Source organism: Oncorhynchus mykiss, chromosome 19, assembly GCF_013265735.2.
Source record: "Oncorhynchus mykiss isolate Arlee chromosome 19, USDA_OmykA_1.1, whole genome shotgun sequence".
In the NCBI taxonomy this organism is placed as follows: Eukaryota; Metazoa; Chordata; class Actinopteri; order Salmoniformes; family Salmonidae; genus Oncorhynchus; species Oncorhynchus mykiss.
This window is the reverse complement of record NC_048583.1, coordinates 13,432,549-13,452,157: the sequence shown is the minus strand read 5'-3', so window position 1 is coordinate 13,452,157 and position 19,609 is coordinate 13,432,549. Positions and strand designations below refer to the sequence as shown.

Here is a 19,609-nt window from a genome sequence, read left to right as displayed (position 1 = left end):
CTTGTACCAACCTATCGTGGTTGTAATGGAGCCAAAACCAACTGTGTTGCACAAGAACCTCTTTAAATATTTGTAAATAGTTTTGTATATGTTCTGATTTTATACCCGCAGGTTGCATTTGTTGACTTGAATCAAAGTGTCGGAGAGGAATGCAAGAAGATTTTAGATGGAGAGTTTGGAGATGGGAACTGCATTTTCATTCAGTGTGACGTGACGGACAGATTGAAACTTAAAGGTAATGGTTGCTTGACAATAAAACGGTGATACTTCTGGTTCAAAGTCTGAGATGAATGCAGTATATTTATTTGGAACATTTCCTCTCACAAGCTCTACAAGCCAGAATGTTTAATGCAATTGTATTTCAGTTTAGGCTACTCTGCCAGTTGTCTGTGCGGTTTGTCGTTTTGTGGGTAGGAATTTGACAAAAAATATCCACAGGAAAGTATTATTACACATACAGTTCCAAGCGCTGGTACTGCTTTCTATCACCTGGCGCATGCACAAAACAATATAAACACGTGTACGAGCTCGGAAAGTATGCATACATCGCTTGCATGTATTTACATCGTGTGAGCATGTTTCAGGTGATAAACATCTGAACACACTACCAGCGGTTTGAAAAGTTGGTTTGATTATATATTCCTATGGACATTTTATCGCCGCTTCCTTACGGTAAAAAGGACCAGTCTGATGGCTAGTGTTAAAGTAAAAGTACATGTAATGTTATTCAACATTCTAGCATGTAAAGAAGATACTGTTGTGTCCATGGGGTAACCATGGTAACAATCTGACTAGGCAAAGGTAATTGCAACTTTACTATGGTACTGCTATTTTTTCTTTAGAGGTTATTATAGTTATTAGCCTAACCTAAAAAAAAAAATTAAGTATAGCTATATGTCTAGTCTAACTTTAGCATTTTGCCTAAATGCATAATAGTCCATTTTATTTCATGCTGCGCAGTGGTTTATAATTCTGAATATTCTCATGTTCGAGCACCTTTAGGCCTTAGGCCTACCTATTTTAAGACATCATTCTCCCCTGAAACAGACTTTCATTGTGTGAAAATGAATTAGTTACTTTTGACATGATTTCCAAAACGCCCCAGGCAAAAGACATTGGAATGTTCTTACCTAAATATCTGTGCTTATAAGAGTCCATTCAACCAACACTGAACACTGTCAGTGCACGACTGAATCTTAAACGTCGACACAGTCTATTTAGTCTTGTAAGACTGGATATTTGTTAGACATTTGTTGTTAAAGTAAGGCCAGGTCTCTCTTGGAAAAGAGATATTATCTCAATGAGAAAAAAACTGTATAAATAAAGGTTAAATAAAATATATATTTTTTAAAAGCACCTTACTTGACTTGTTGCTCCTACCTTGGTTAAGGTGATTATTATTATATCATTTTTTTTAATTGAATGTTTTCTTGTGGAATGTTTTCAGCTGAAAGGCAGGTGCTGGTGAATACCTGTTATACTGCAGTTTTTGTGGCTTAGATAATTGTTTAGATGTACTTGTTTATTACTTAGATAGACAAAGATGCAGTGTTCTTGTAGTGAATATAGCCTGTATAATCAATCTAAGAGCTAGATGTTCTTCTTTGATATAGGATCGAAATGATAGTTTGGATGTAAATAAAGATGCAATGTTCTTGACAAAATGTCCATTTCGTAAGGACTGGTAGTGTTCTTCTTGTAGGGGTTCATCTATAGTTAATCAACCTAAGTGTTGGACTCTTCTTTCATATTGCAGATGCTTTTCAAAGTACAGTCGACCGGTTTGGAAGATTGGACATTGTTGTCAACAATGCTGGCATCAACAATGAGAAGGACTGGGAGAAGACCATTGAAGTAAATCTGGTAAGAGGGGTGGGTGTGGGTGTCAGTGTGTGTGTGTGTGTGTGTGTGACTAACACCAGTAAATGTTAGATTGAATGTATTTTTTGTCATTGAATGTCTTGTCATTGAGATAGTTTGTGAAAATCTATTTTTCCAAAACAATCTGTTACTTGACTAACTGCAAAATCAATCTTACATTATGCTGTAGGTTAGCCTAGATTATATTACATGATGCTGTAGGTTAGCCTAGATTATATTACATTATGCTGTAGGTTAGCCTAGATTATATTACATGATGCTGTAGTATAGCCTAGTTTACATTAAATTACATGATGCTGTAGTTTAGCCTAGATTATATTACATGATGCTGTAGATTAGCCTAGATTATATTACATGATGCTGTAGTTTAGCCTAGTTTACATTAAATTACATGATGCTGTAGTTTAGCCTAGATTATATTACATGATGCTGTTGTTTAGCCTAGTTTACATTAAATTACATGATGCTGTAGTTTAGCCTAGTTTACATTATATTACACAATGCTGTAGTTTAGACTAGTTTACATTATATTACATGATCCTGTAGTTTAGACTAGTTTACATTATATTACATGATCCTGTAGTTTAGACTAGTTTACATTATATTACATGATCCTGTAGTTTAGCCTAGTTTACATTATATTACATGATGCTGTAGTTTAGCCTAGTTTACATTATATTACACAATGCTGTAGTTTAGACTAGTTTACATTATATTACATGATCCTGTAGTTTAGACTAGTTTACATTATATTACATGATCCTGTAGTTTAGACTAGTTTACATTATATTACATGATCCTGTAGTTTAGCCTAGTTTACATTATATTACACGATGCTGTAGTTTGGCCTAGTATACATTATATTACATGATCCTGTAGTTTAGACTAGTTTACATTATATTACATGATGCTGTAGTTTAGACTAGTTTACATTATATTACATGATCCTGTAGTTTAGACTAGTTTACATTATATTACATGATCCTGTAGTTTAGCCTAGTTTACATTATATTACATGATCCTGTAGTTTAGCCTAGTTTACATTATATTACACGATGCTGTAGTTTGGCCTAGTATACATTATATTACATGATCCTGTAGTTTAGACTAGTTTACATTATATTACATGATGCTGTAGTTTAGACTAGTTTACATTATATTACATGATCCTGTAGTTTAGACTAGTTTACATTATATTACATGATCCTGTAGTTTAGCCTAGTTTACATTATATTAGACAATGCTGTAGTTTAGCCTAGTTTACATTATATTACATGATCCTGTAGTTTAGACTAGTTTACATTATATTACATGATCCTGTAGTTTAGCCTAGTTTACATTATATTACATGATCCTGTAGTTTAGCCTAGTTTACATTATATTACATGATGCTGTAGTTTAGCCTAGTTTACATTATATTACATGATCCTGTAGTTTAGACTAGTTTACATTATATTACACAATGCTGTAGTTTAGCCTAGTTTACATTATATTACACGATGCTGTAGTTTGGCCTAGTATACATTATATTACACAATGCTGTAGTTTAGACTAGTTTACATTATATTAGACAATGCTGTAGTTTAGCCTAGTTTACATTATATTACACAATGCTGTAGTTTAGACTAGTTTACATTATATTACATGATCCTGTAGTTTAGCCTAGTTTACATTATATTACATGATCCTGTAGTTTAGCCTAGTTTACATTATATTACACGATGCTGTAGTTTGGCCTAGTTTACATTATATTAGACAATGCTGTAGTTTAGACTAGTTTACATTATATTACACGATGCTGTAGTTTGGCCTAGTATACATTATATTAGACAATGCTGTAGTTTAGACTAGTATACATTATATTACACAATGCTGTAGTTTAGACTAGTTTACATTATATTAGACAATGCTGTAGTTTAGCCTAGTTTACATTATATTACACAATGCTGTAGTTTAGACTAGTTTACATTATATTACACAATGCTGTAGTTTGGCCTAGTATACATTATATTACACAATGCTGTAGTTGAACCTAGTTCACATTACATGACATCAGTGAAGAGTTCTACCACAGGCTGATTAAGAGCAAAAGAGTGTGACTGTTGTATGTGTTGGATATTGAAACGCAAGCCCTCTTGTTTCTCTCCATAGACATCAGTCATCAAGGGAACTTACCTGGCTCTGGATCATATGAGCAAAGAGTATGGAAAAGAAGGAGGAGTCATCATCAATGTCTCATCCATGGCAGGTAAGGCTGCTACCTACATGCATCAATACTTTATCTACCGCACGCTGCACGTCAATACATGGAAGCCTTCTCAAGCGGTTGCTTTGTACTGTATGCTGCACGTATATACACTGCTCAAAAAACAACACAATGTAACTCCAAGTCAATCACACTTCTGTGAAATCAAACTGTCCACTTAGGACGCAACACTGATTGACAATGAATTTCACATGCTGTTGTGCAAATGGAATAGACAACAGGTGGAAATTATAGGCAATTAGCAAGACACCCCCAATAAAGGAGTGGTTCTGCAGGTGGTGACCACAGACCACTTCTCAGTTCCTATGCTTCCTGGCAGATGTTTTGGTCACTTTTGAATGCTGGCGGTGCTTTCACTCTAGTGGTAGCATGAGACGGAGTCTACAACCCACACAAGTGGCTCAGGTAGTGCAGCTCATCCAGGATGGCACATCAATGCAAGCTGTGGCAAGAAGGTTTGCTGTGTCTGTCAGCGTAGTGTCCAGAGCATGGAGGCGCTACCAGGAGACAGGCCAGTACATCAGGAGGCCGTAGGAGGGCAACAACCCAGCAGCAGGACCGCTACCTCCACCTTTGTGCAAGGAGGAGCAGGAGGAGCACTGCCAGAGCCCTGCAAAATGAACTCCAGCTGGCCACAAATGTGCATGTGTCTGCTCAAACGGTCAAAAACAGACTCCATGAGGGTGGTATGAGGGCCCGACGTCCACAGGTGGGGGTTGTGCTTACAGCCCAACACCGTGCAGGACGTTTGGCATTTGCCAGAGAACACCAAGATTGGCAAATTCGCCACTGGCGCCCTGTGCTCTTTACAGATGAAAGCAGGTTCACACTGAGCACATGTGACTGACGTGACAGAGTCTGGAGACGCCGTGGAGAACGTTCTGCTGCCTGCAACATCCTCCAGCATGACCGGTTTGGCGGTGGGTCAGTTATGGTGTGGGGTGGCATTTCTTTGCGGGGCCGCACAGCCCTCCATGTGCTCGCCAGAGGTAGCCTGACTGCCATTAGGTACCGAGATGAGATCCTCAGCCCCCTTGTGAGACCATATGCTGGTGCGGTTGGCCCTGGGTTCCTCCTAATGTAAGACAATGCTAGACCTCATGTGGCTGGAGTGTGTCAGCAGTTCCTGCAAGAGGAAGGCATTGATGCTATGGACTGGCCCACCCGTTCCCCAGACCTGAATCCAATTGAGCACATCTGGGACATCATGTCTCGCTCCATCCACCAACGCCACATTTCACCACAGACTGTCCAGGAGTTGGCGGATGCTTTAGTCCAGGTCTGGGAGGAGATCCCTCAGGAGACCATCCGCCACCTCATCAGGAGCATGCCCAGGCGTTGTAGGGAGGTCATACAGGCACGTGGAGGCCACACACACTACTGAGCCACATTTTGACTTGATTTAAGTACATTACATCAAAGTTGGATCAGCCTGTAGTGTGGTTTTCCACTTTAATTTTGAGTGTGACTCCAAATCCAGACCTCCATGGGTTGATAAATTTGATTTCCATTGATCATTTTTGTGTGATTTTGTTGTCAGCACATTCAACTATGTAAAGAAAAAAGTATTTAATAAGAATATTTCATTCATTCAGATCTAGGATGTGTTATTTTAGTGTTCCCTTTATTTTTTGAGCAGTGTACATTGAAGCCTTCACAGACATAAGAAAAAGGGAAACAGTGGTGTATGTGGATGTGGGAATGACTAGCTATGTCTTTGGCAATGCGGTTGCTTTCAGCTGATGTGAGCAACCCCTAGCTAATGGAATATGTCACAGGTCATCAGCTATAAAGAACCACATTGACTTCATTCACTGTTATTGTTGAAATTCCCAAGCCTTTGTTTTGGTACAATATGGTTACACAGTGGTACCATAACACAACATAACACAGGTGGAAAGCAAACATTACAACATTACCGCTTGATAGATTAGAGTTTGATGCTGTTTTCACAGTGGACAATAAGCATTGCTGTGTGCCTCTACTATTTGCTTAGTGGGGTAGGTTAAGGCTGTTCCATCGCCTCAGTCAGAAAACTAACAACTACAGTACTTCTCATTTTTCAATCTTTCTCCACAGCATCATGTGGAGATTGAGAAAGCATGTTATTAGTGCAATCCGAGTCAGCTAGCGCAACCACTTTGTGCAAGAATTGTCTGAATGTCTGTCTGTGGTTCAGTGGCTTACATCTTGATCCGGGGGGGTTCAATTTGGTGTGTGGTGGGCTGTGTTGGATTGGGAGAGATTTGTTGGAATGGAGACAGTAATGCCATGACAGACAGCCCACTGACTGTGAGACTCAGTCAAGTGTCACTAAATCTGTTTTCATATAAGCAGCACACCTGGGTTCACATACTATTCAAAATCTTTCAAATGCTTTCTGCGTTTTCTCAAGTCTGCCTTGAATACCAGCTGGGTGGGGTTTGGACTAACACATGGAATTTAGAATGGTGGCACTCATAGAAAAATATTGATTTATCAAACAATTCTACAAGCGTCATACCCACACTGGTAGGAGATAACCATTGGTAAATATCAATTGTTGTCAGCCTCAGTACTGCAGCACAACCTTGGCTGTTTGCATTTTGAAACGCCCTAATTAACCATATATGGTCAAAATCCTCCCTTTAAAGCCCGAGGGGGAAATCCGTACCATGAAATACAACGGCGCAACCACAAAAAAAACAAAGGGGAAAAAAACTACAAAAAAGGACCATTGGGACAATTCAAGTTGCCTTCGCAATGGTAAATATACTTCAAATGAGCAGGCAACACTTGCCAATAAGCCATCCATCCATCCATCCATTTCTGTTCACATAGTTGAAATCGTTTAGGATGATGATGTTATGCTGATGTGGGTGCCGTCTATTGCTCCCTTCATGTTTGGGAACCCACCTGTTGTGAGATGGTGCATGGAAATTGTATGTGTTAACGTTTGTTTTGCTGATGATTGCATCGAAAATATTGGCTCATGGAGGGCTGTGATCGGCAAGCCCCCCCCCCCTGAAAAGTGTCTGTTGCCAAAAACCAAAGGGTGGATAGCACTTGGATGTGCACCGGAATGGTATGCATTTGCCTTTTTTAAAGTACGTCTTAAATCTTCTCAAAAATCCTATACGATTGTTTTTTGGTAACAATATCTGATGAGCCAATCTGTACTTAATGCAGAAAATGTGCCACCTGTCTCTATAAACTCGCTCTCTGCAAAATGCAGCGTGTGCCAAATCTTTCAACAGAGCAAGGTTAGCCGTCTCTCATGCAATTTCCCATTATCTCAGTCTTATAGAATGTCAACAATGGTTTCACTTTGACACGTACCTCTCATTTTAACAAATTACTGTACTTTATATGGATTATTATTGTAACCAATGCACTGATGTGGTCAAATTATATAGCGAGCCAAGCGATGTTTCATGCATTCCCAATGGAAATGCAATCAAAATTGAAAAATGATTGAATTATTACTCTCACAATTTCAACACATTTTCCCCATTCTACGCTTGACAAGCAGTTTCCTTAATCCACCACTTGGTCCTGTGCGTACGCATGGTCCTGGCTGTGTGTACATTTACACACACTCTCAAGCAAACGTTCATATTGATCAATTTCACACTGCGTGGACGTTTTTCAATGCATGGTTTACACACAGATTTGTGCCTATGCATGGTTGATAAATGAGACCTCTGGTCTGGTAAGCAGCATAGATTTCCCTTCCCGTGACCCCTTTGGGTTCTTGAACACGCGGTCACAGGGAACTAACATGTATGCCGACAGAGGGCGGAGTCCAGACAGGTGGACAAAGCCTCACACTGGGCTGTGGTGGTCATGGGGTGTTGTGACTTCCGTGCCAAGATCCACAGTTTACGCAATAGTACTCGTGGACTTGAGTCAAGTGCTCTTGTCTAATTTCAACATAATTGTATCTATGTATCTATTGGTCTGCGGAGGGCCAGTTCCAGGCATAAGTGACATAAGCTTATGCTCCCCCCATAAAGAATGATCTGTCTGTGTTTTTTTTTTTTTTTTTTTTACTCAGTCGTGGTCTCATCTTAGTGTTAAAGGTTAGAGTAGTAGAATATATAAGGTGCAAGTTCGAATAATTTGGCTATGCATCAGCAATTGTCTCTGGTTTTGTCCGTCACTGACAGTCACTCAATTAGCCATGTCAGCAAAATAAAAATGGATTGGTAAGTTAGTCTAGCCAGCTATCTAAACTTGTAGTAATCATGGCCGAATACCAACCGGGAATCCTATGGCCGTGCCCAGGGCCCCTGACCTCCAGGTGGCCCCCATTGATTTTGTTGGCCACTCTCACTCATATATTATTTACATGGCATAAGTCATGAAAAAATGGTAGAATCGCAGGAAATGTACTTTCAAACGTACGTTGTTATCTATGCTGTCGAGTGGGGGGGTCGTGGAATATTCTAATCAAGTGAGAGAAACTTTGTCATTTCTTCAAACTATCATCTTTATTCAATATCGATTTAACTATTACAATAATGAGACTGGTCAACCTGAGAGCCAAACCTTTACAGAAATGCAGAGTTCTTTATGTAGCTGACGCTAAGAATGCTTAGTCATGGCTGGTTCAGAATGCTTAGTCATGGCCCATGCAAACCAAGGGCCGTCATAAGGGTTCATCCGGTCGTTATCTGCACGGGGTTGTTGTCTTAACCCCACCCTGGCTTAGTTTCCCAGATGCAAGGAGGATTTTGGGACAATGAGAGATTGATATACTCTTAAGCTATCTCTAGTAAAACACATTCCTGTCTATGTAATGCAGTGTTTAACTCATTTGTCAGCTCAAGCCATCTCTAGTGACCATATGCCCAGATTAGCTGCAGAGAACTAGAGTGGAGACCATAAAAACACAGCATTAGTAGGACAGAAATATCTTACTATTAGTTAAATATTATTTGTTAACCATTAATATAAAATAAATCAGGTAAATACGTAATGTTTATATCACAGGGGCCACTAAAATGATTTTCCCGGGGGGCCCAACTTGGGGCGGCAGGTAGCCTAGAACATTGGGCCAGTAACCAAAAGGTTGCTGGATCGAATCCCCAAGCTGACAAGGTACAAATCTGTCGTTCTGCCCCTGAACAAGGCAGTTAACCCCGGTAGGCCGTTATTGTAAATAAGAATTTGTTCTCAACTGACTTGCCTAGTTAAATAAAGGTTAAATAAAATAATTAATTAACTAAATCTCACTTGGGTCTGCTTTTTGAAATACTACTTGACAATAACATAGGTAATACATTAAGTTTCAGTAATAAAACAGTTGTAAATACAACTGGAGAATGTTGTGCTTGAAATCTCCAGTGCGAACTCTAAGAAATTATAATCATTTGATCCGAAAACAGACTGTATCGTTGGGAGGCTGTTCTCAGGCCTTTGGAATGTAAACATCAGTGCTGAAAACATAGTTGCTTGTGTTTGATTAAGGTAGAACAGTATATAAACTGGAGGATGGTGACTTTTCTCTTTCTCTCTCTTTCTTTCTCTCGCTCTCTAAATTCAAAGAGGTTTATTGGTATGGGAAACATTGCCAAATCAAGTGAAATGGAAAATATAAAATGAAAACATTACACTCACAAACGTTCCAAAGGAACAGAGACATTCTAAATGTCATATTATATACAGTGTTGTAACAATGTGCAAATAGTTAAAGTACAAAAGGGAAAGTAAATATAGGTTGTATTTACAATGGTGTTTGTTCTTCACTGGTTGCCCTTTTCTTGTGGCATCAGGTCACAAATCTTGCTGCTGTGATGGCACACTGTGGTATTTCACCCAATAGATATGGGAGTTTATCAAAATTGGATTTGTTTTGGAATTTGTGGGTCTGCGTACTCTGAGGGAAATATGCCTCTCTAATATGGTCATACATTTGGCAGGAGGTTAGGAAGTGCAGCTCAGTTTCCACCTCATTTTGTACACATAGCCTGTCTTCTCTTGAGAGCCATGTCTGCCTACGGCGGCCTTTCTCAATAGCAAGGATATGCTCACTGAATCTGTACATAGTCAAAGCTTTTCTTAATTTTGTGTCAGTTACAGTGGTCATGTATTCTGCCCAAGTGTACTCTCTGTTTAGGGCCAAATAGCATTCTAGTTTGCTCTGTTTTTTTGTTAATTCAAATCAAATCACATTTTATTGGTCACATACACATGGTTAGCAGATGTTAGTGTAGCGTAATGCTTGTAAATTCTTTCCAATGTGTCAAGTAATTATCTTTTTATTTCCTCATGATTTGGTTGGGTCTAATTGTGTTGCTGTCCTGGGGCTTTCTGAGGTCAGCTTGTGAACAGAGCCCCAGGACCAGCTTGCTTAGAGGACTCTTCTCCAGGTTCATCTCTCTGTAGGTGATGGCTTTGTTATGGAAGGTTTGGGAATCGCTCCTTTTTTGTTTGGTGATTTATGTTGTCTCTCTCTCTCTTTTCTCTTTCTCTTCTCTCTCTTTCTCTCTCCCTCCCTTTTTATCACTAACTGTCTCTCTCTGTCTCTCTCTGTCTCTCTGTCTGCACTTTGACACAGATATGCCTGAACTCCATTCTCCCTCAGCCAATTCACAAACCGTTTAGTATCAAGGTGGATTCTCTGCTAAATATTCCATGTGACTCTATTCAGTCACACACTTTACATTGACAGTGTATATCTATCCCCTCATCTCTACTTTTGAGACCCTGCATGGTAAACAATAGCACAGTCAACTCCAAGTTAGTTTCCCTAAGGTTTGCCTGCAGAGAGAAGGAGGAAATATCACCTGGCTCAGTTCACAACCGTGGGCCAAGAATCTCCCAGATGTCATAAATCTAAATGTAATGAAGACTACATGTTTATCACAAGCGAGACGCATGACTCTGACATATGACGCCATTGGGCTCATTCAAATGCATTGTCTGTGTGTTGACATCAATCATGGGGTTCTGGTGAAATATAGTTCTGTGGCTGTGTTGGATGATAGATGATGTTGGATGACAGGATTTTGTGGTTGTTTGGACCTAATCCCCAAACTTATACACTGAGCAACTAAAGAGAGAGTTGTGAAATAGTTCCATTGTAGGTTGTTTAGATCCTGGGCTGGAATTCAAACTCCAACTGAACTTTGGACTGAGGACTGAGTTGACTGTCCTAACTGGAGACTGGAGGTTAATCATTCTCCTGCTGAGGTAGATTTTTTTATTTTTTTTTATTTTTTTATTTAACTAGGCAAGTCAGTTAAGAGCACATTCTTATTTTCAATGATGGCCTAGGAACAGTGGGTTAACTGCCTTGTTCATGGGCAGAACAACAGATTTTTACCTTTGTCAGCTCTGGGATTCAATCTCGCAACCTTTCGGTTAGTAGTCCAACTCTCTAACCGCTAGGCTACCTGCCGCCCCATTTCTTTCTGTGATGTTTTTGAGGTTTTTTTTCCCCTGTCTCAGCAACTTCTTTCTCTTTTTCATTTCTTTCTCTCTCGTTCCTCGTTCGTTACTCATTGCATAATAGTTTCGAGAGGGAGAGAGAGAAGCTTCCGATTCAAGTTGTCCCAGCACAACAGGCAAAGCTGGTTGAAATGACATCATTTCAACCAGTTTACAACCACGTAGTTGTACTGAGTCCAAGATCATCCAAATATTTTATAGATGCGTAAACACATCCCTGCGCACCTGGTAACATCATATTCTATCATTACGCTACTTGTAGATGCTATTCCTCAGTGCTGTCGCTAGCAGATAAGTGAAAGTCATGCTACTAACCAAAACAAGACATTCCCCAACCATGTCTGTGGGTGATTCCGATACAGGGCCTTCAGAAAGTTTTCACACCTCTTGATTTTTTCCACATTTTGTTGTTACAAAGTGGGATTAAAATGGATTTAATTATCATTTTTGGTCAACGATCTACACAAAATACTTTCATGTCAAAGTGGTAAATACTCTGTTGTCAATGTGGTGATTCTGACAATACATGTTAGAAGCACCTTTTGGCAGCGATTACAGCTGTGATCCTTTCTGGGTAAATTTCCAAGAGCTTTGCACACCTGAATTGTGCAACATTTACCCATTATTTTTTTTTTTACATTCTTCAAGCTCTCTCAAGTTGGTTGTTGATCTTTGCTAGACAGCCATTTCAAGTCTTGCCATAAATCAAGCAGATTTATGTTAAAATTGAAACTAGGCCACTCAGGAACATTCAGTCACAAAAGTGAACCAACAACCTAAAACGTGACAACAGGATCCGTAATGGACCAGACATGAAAGTGAACCATATAGTTCACCTACGGTGAACGGGCCCGCACTCTGACACAACCACAAACTGAGGTACCAACCGTACCAAACAAACAAACGAACACTCCACACAGGCTCTACCCACGAGAGGTTATGCCCTACTTGTTCATAATAACAACCCTGCTACACACTATGCAAACAGTAGCACTGTATCCTTTGCTAACAGTATCTAAACGAGTCCAGATGTTGCTAATCCCTGGTACCAGAGGGCTCTCCCAATTGTGTGGTATTTGAAACCGATTGGTTACTTTTCCCACCAGGACGACACTGCCAAGGCAGATGCCACTTGAGGTTTTAAATGGGTTGTTATCGATATTCACAGAGCACTCGCGTACTCGGAACCCCACCGGGTCGAACCAGGCACACCCTTCCCAAATTCATTGATTTGCAGCACACAAACCACACAGCTGACTGGAGGAGCGACTTTCACACACAGACTTTTAACCAACTCGATTACAACAAAACCAAGATCATTAATTGACAACAAGGCTCATTCATCAAATTTCAGAAATACCCCTTGGTGAGAGAAGCCAGAAAAGTCTCCACCACAGAGGGGTCAACACAATTGACTCACCTCCAGAGAGCTGATTCTGAAGCTTCGCTAAACGAACATGGCTGAAAACCTTAGTGTCTCATCCTCTTCGGAATTTCCAGATGGACTAAAGAAAAGAGAATTGAGAAATAGGGGCGGCAGGGTAGCCTAGTGGTTAGAGTGGTTAGTTGGACTAGTAGCCGGAAGGTTGCAAGTTCAAACCCCCAAGCTGACAAGGTACAAATCTGTCGTTCTGCCCCTGAGCAGGCAGTTAACCCACTGTTCCTAGGCCATCATTGAAAATAAGAATTTGTTCTTAACTGACTTGCCTAGTTAAAAAAAATAAAAGCTGGTTTATTACAAGTTGCAACAGGGAGACACAGAGAGACACAGGGAGACACCTCCAGCACAGAAGCAGATATCATTTCTAACTGGCCTCTTGGAGACGGGCCCTTTATATTCTAAATCAGACAACAGCAGTTCAAAACCAAGGCAGTGGCTTTGTCAGCTGCTACAGAATCGGTGTCCACAGAAGGTCATCAATACATCAATACAACCGTGAATAATCAGCGTGTCCTTGTACCTCCAGTCTGGCATCAATCACTATCAACCGATATGAGCAACCCCCACACATCATGAAGAATAGGGTGAACCAAAACGCCATGAGCAACCCCTAGTGACCAACCCCCACCTTGGTGTCACAACTAGAACACTGGAAATATATAAATATGCTAAATATGGTTTTAATCACTCTGAACATGATTATGTAACAGCGATAGAACTGTTAGATAGGCTAGCTACAGTGGACAACAGCATCACACATTATCTCTGCCCCAAAGCCAAAACACCGCTGACATGACATCAGTTTGTTTTCTTTACCATTGAGAAGAAACGGTTGGCAAGATGCTGCTTGATGTACGACCGCAGCAAAAGCTGCAGGCGCTCACAGGCCCCGCTTTAACTGGCAGCTGCCTCTAATGGGACAAGGAACTTTGGAATGTAGGTGGACCCACTGCAGTGTTCAGTGTACAGGCTTCTTCCCTCACTGGCAAGTTGTGCAATGACTGACTGATTGACGAACTGACTGACTGACAGCTCCTATGTTGGATCGCGGTATGTTTGATGTAAATCAATGTTTTGGTTCATCCTCTTCTTCATGATGTGTGTTAAGAGCAGCCTAACCTGAAATGTACAAAGGGTATCAGTTGACAATAATCTTGGAGCTTTTTGGGGGAAGGAAAATACACATTTTAAATACTTTATTTGAATCCACAAATACATTACATTACAAAGGATAAAAACTATATTAAAGGTCTTGGATACAAGAGCACTTTAAGGATACAGAAAGCACCTTCTCCACAAAGCTAGGCTGCCCCATAACAGCTGAAACAGAGCAGTACTTCGGCCAGTTGCTTTGCTCTAGTCTTTGGCACGCCTGCAATCTGAAGGCCACTCACCGTATGTACGTGGCCGATTCTGTCAAATACTACTGTCACCAAGTTGCACTTATCCAATGCTGTCCAAGCCTGATACGAGGGCTGGTATTTGAGAAACTTGTCAGCAAAGGCCCGACTCCATGTATCCATCGAAATGAACAGCCCACCTCAAATCAGCACCTTCCTTTGGGCTCGCCCCACAGCAGCAGTAACTGGATTATTCTGCATACAGGAATATGCGTTATCATCTATTTCAAACCAGGCTATTCTGATGAGAACATTTGTATTTGTGATGTCTGTGAGACCACCTGTCTTACCTCAGTAGCTACCAGGTCGACAAGGCAGACATGTCTAGCAATGTACAAGTATTTTTATGATCGGCAACCATTAACAACATGTGCACCAGACTTAACTCGGGGTGTAAGATACAGAAGGGATGGTGGTTTGCAGGATACCAGAGTGCTAGGTGGTATTTTGTGGGTAGAATAGAACAGATGTTGACCTGTTGGCTTTCTTACAAGCCCTTCACCAACAATGCAGTTCTTAGAAAATTAAGAGTTAAGAAAATATTAACTAAATAAACTAAAGTTTAAAAAAAGTAATACAATAAAATAACTAACGAGGCTATATACTGGGGGATCCGGTACTGAGTCATGTGCGGGGGTACAGGTTAGTCATGGTAATTGAGGTAATATGTACATAGATATGCATAGATATGCATAGATAATAAACAGCAGGTAGCAGTCTCGTAAAAAAGGGGGGTTCAAATGCAAATAGTCCAGATAGAGATTTGAAATTAGCTGTTCAGCAGCCTTATGGCTTGGGGGTAGAAGCTGTTAAGAAGCCTTTTGGACCTAGACTTGACACTCTGGTACCGCTTGCCGTGCGGTAGCAGAGAGAACAGTCTATGACTAGGGTGGCTGGAGTTTTCGGCAATTTTTAGGGCCTTCCTCTGACACCGCCTGGTATAGAGGTCCTGGATGGCAGGAAACTTGGCCCCAGTAATGTACTGGGCCACATGCACCACCCTCTTGCGGTTCGAATGGCGAGCAGTTTCCATACCAGGCGACAATGCAACCAGTCAGGATGCTCTCGATGGTGCAACTGTAGAACCCCTCGAGGATCTATGCCAAATCCCCTGAGTCTCCTGAGGGAGAATAGGCATTGTTGTGCCCCCCTCATGACTGTCCCGGTCTGTCTGGACCATGACAGTTTGGTGATGTGGACACCAAGGAACGTGAAGCTCTCGACCTGCTATACTACTGCCCTGTCAATGATAATGGGGGCGTGCTCAGCCCTCCTCTTCCTGCAGTCCACCTTCCCGTCAGGAAGTCTAGGACCCAGCCGCAGAGGGAGGTGTTTAGTCCCAGGGTCCCTAGCTTAGCATTTTGTATGTGGTGTGGGATTTTATCATGTTGTGTGACTCTAGAACTCCCAAGAAACCGTACAGTGTAATTATAGACTGTCATTAATCATACTAGATGTGTTTTGTTATGCATCATTCAAGACTCTGGAGGTGAACATACCCAACAATATATATGATGTCATTGCTGAGAATAAAACGCCCCAGGCGAGGAGATGTATACATTTAAAAAGGACAACAACAGCAACACAGTACCAAGTCAAAGATACACTGGACAGAACTGCAGATTATACAACAAGCGGAGTGAGTTGGGAAAGTCAGGAAAAATATGTTAAAAAGTTTGTCAAATATATTGTAAATTAGGTAGCCCTTTACACTCGTAGCTGTATACGAGTTTAAAATGGCAGATTTGGGGCTGTTTCAGTAAGGGTTCTGGTCCTGTGCTTCACAGCGCTGTATGGGTTTTTATTGACAGCCATTCTGAACTTGAGCACCACTCACAACAAGAAGTTGCTGCCATCCCTTCCAGTAATTGGTCAACTTTTGCCATTTTATTTGTTGTCCAGGTGATGGGAACTGCTGTAAAAAAGAGGACTGGATGTATTTTGAAAGATGAGATGTTGAGGATTATAATAAATACTGCTGTAAAGGCTCTCGTCCTCCTCTTCTGAGGAGGAGTAGCGAGAAGGATCGGAAGTGTCCATTATGTTTAATCAAAATGAACACTGAAATACAAAACAATAAACGTGAATAAACGACACAAACTAAACAGTCCCGTGTGGCACAAACACTGACATGGAAAATAAACACCCACAACTCAAAAGTGAAACCAGGCTCCCTAAGTATGATTCTCAATGAGGGAAAACGATTGACAGCTGCCTCTGATTGAGAACCATACTAGGCCGAACACAGAAATCCCAAATGATAGAAAAACGAACATAAGACAACCCACCCAACTCACGCCCTGACCATACTAAAACAAAGATATAATAACAGAACTAAGGTCAGAACGCGACAACCGCTTTGATGTCATACAAGCAAGCCAAACACCTGTGAGTCCAAATGTGCAATTCACATTTCCAAATCAACGTTTATGATCACTATGTTTGATGTACAGTTGCAAGATGACATGTCGTCATATCCTGGGGTCTTCTGTTTTTTTTTAAAAAAAAATTTATTGTGAAAAAAAATTGCCGCATCACACGCACCTGAATGCACCTAAATTCCGATCTGTTTTTCTGAATTTCCTTGTGAAAGCCTAACATTGTAAGATCGTATTTTATAACAGCTAGTTATGTTGGCAGTGGAACAAGCTTTCAGATCATACCCACCTGACCCTGATTGCGATTTATAATGGCCCATTTTTGGATTGCGTAAACAACAACAGCAATTGGGTGATTCTGCAACTACAGGAACTTCTATGCCCTCAGGAATAGAAGTTCAATTTTTGTCATTTTATTTTTAAAAATATGTTTTTTTCTTTATATGTTACGTTCACAGTACCATCACCCCAGATTTTGTAACACCTCTCTATCTAGTATTTTAGCTACTTTTCAGATGCATTTTATACCTCAATTTCACTGTTTAGCCCTTGCCCTGGTTACCATGGAAACATATTGTGACACTGAAGCACATGGCTGCAGCAGACAGTTGTTCCGGAAGTGATCTCCAGAAGTTGAAGAAAAATCTAGGTAAATATTACTACTAATAGTCCTACTATGAATTCTGCAAAATATGTCCTTTTTGGGTTGTCAAGCCAACAGTCCAGGATAGGGACACATGCCTCTGCAAATCCCACGCCAACCTCCAGTTCATGGCGGACAAACTACAGCATCACAAAGTGATCAGCTGCAGCAACAATGAGAACCTAAATTAGTCTGTGTGCTGTGAGAACCTGAAGAAAGAGTGCACGTACACAAAGTGCTCTCTTTTCTAAGCAAAAGAGCTTCAAACATCTGACTTTGATGCTGGTGAACAGACATGGTGGTTTGAGAGGAAAAACAAAGCTGGAGAGAGAGAAAATGAAAAACAAAGAGGGAAACGTGGAGAAGGTCACTGTACATTTGACAGTATAAGAAAAGGTGTGTGGCACACCACATATTCTACTAGAGGACTTTTCCAAAGGATTGAAAGAGAAGTTGGGGAAACACGTGTACAACATTCGACACTGATACTCCAAACTGAGAGAATTAAAAGAGAATCTGCGGAAAGAGAACTCAGGGGCGCAACTTTCACTGGGACACATTATGAAATTGCATTTTTGCCCCCCCCCCAGATTTATCATTGGAATGTGATACAAAATGAGGCAAGTGTGCTTTAGGACAATGCAGATGCCTCTGAGTGGTCGGGTAGGCTGTTTGGAGTGTTTATTCCCCCCCCCCCCCACACTTCTAAAACCAAAGTTGAGCCCCTAAGAGAACTACCTGTGTAAATACACCAGTGAAATCCAGGCAGTTCACTTTGGTGGTCCTCACAAGCAGGTGACCTTCCACACCTGTGTTGGGTATACCACAAATTATACAGTTTCACTTTACTCATAAATGAATGATAAATTAATTGTATGATATTTCATTTTCAACTAAAATTGATGTTTAATAACATTTGTCAATGGCTGTCTGAGAAAAATTACTAAAATATATACATTCCTGAATAGTACGATCACAGAGATTATCAGATATTATTTCTAGACAAATCAAAGACAATTATAATACTGGTAAAATGGTTTTTCAATATGTTTTAATTTCTGAAATCTTGCATGGCCAAAGTGCCCGAAGTTGCAGAATCACCCAATTGTGTTATGGTGGGGATACAGGGCTGTGTTCCAAACTAAACAACGACAAGTGAGCTTGTTCCTCAATGGTACAGCTAGGAGAGCTCACAAAGGTACCTTTTATAGTTGAAGACTTTTCTTTTGAGTCATAAAAGTGCACTGAAATTGCTTAGGAACTGTGCACACTTTGGAGAGGTTGGAGACCAGTTAATCTTCTCACTCAAACCTTTGTAATGTTTGTCTTATGTTGCAACCACCCCACATTTTCCAGGAATAATCTTATCATGTTAATGAATGTACCCAGAGTATTTTCAGATTTAGTTTTCAACAAAAGTGGCAAAGTACACTAAATGTAAAATGCACATAACGTCAACAGTGTAATGTTTGGATTCAGTCTTGTGTCATGTGAACTGTTGTGTACTCACATTTGGTCGAATCATTTTCCGATTACATCCAAACTGTTCCCTATCAATTTCTAAAATGGTTATGCATTTCCGTACTTTTTCTGTAAGAAACATTTCAATTTAGCCCCTATCCATATAGGCCAATTCCCACACGGGTAAAAGGTGAAAGCATTTGGTTCAGTATTATACTGTAATAACCAATTAAGACAGTCAGTGTATTGTTCACTGTGGTTCCAAATAAGGGAAGAGCAGTCTGACGTTTTATGTCAGCACTCCGTTCGAGCTGCTTAGGCATAAGGGGAAGTACAAGTATGACTGAAACTGCAAGATAATGGTTGGTTGTGTTTTATGATAAATGACCCCATATTGTCATGTTATTGCACATACTTTGCTTCCTGTGTGTCCCAGCAGGAAACCTGTGGCTCCTATAGATCCCTTTCCTCCTTGTTTTTAGCTGAAGTGGCAATAAGATTTGAAGTCAAGACTTCATACAATGTTTCCTATACAATTCCAGCTACCATGTTTATGCCCTCTCCTACAGGACTGAAATTCAGCGGGAACACATGGGTAGTTTGGGAGTTCTCATAGTTAAACTCATTTTAACACACTCTTAGATTATTTTATTTTTTTGTGGACTGATCTGGTGCTACTGTTTTGATCGGAAGAACCCTTTTTGG

General features: G+C 40.4%; 1 protein-coding gene across 1 annotated transcript in view; it reads left to right on the top strand.

Moving 5' to 3' along the window:
* LOC110497391 (15-hydroxyprostaglandin dehydrogenase [NAD(+)]) overlaps positions 1–19,609 on the top strand; it is a 30,245-nt gene that overhangs the window by 365 nt on the left and 10,271 nt on the right. The window contains exons 2-4 of the mRNA XM_021573474.2: positions 112–235; positions 1,757–1,863; positions 4,033–4,129. Coding sequence (XP_021429149.1) covers positions 112–235; positions 1,757–1,863; positions 4,033–4,129 — 328 coding nt within the window. The remainder of the gene's footprint in view (positions 1–111; positions 236–1,756; positions 1,864–4,032; positions 4,130–19,609) is intronic.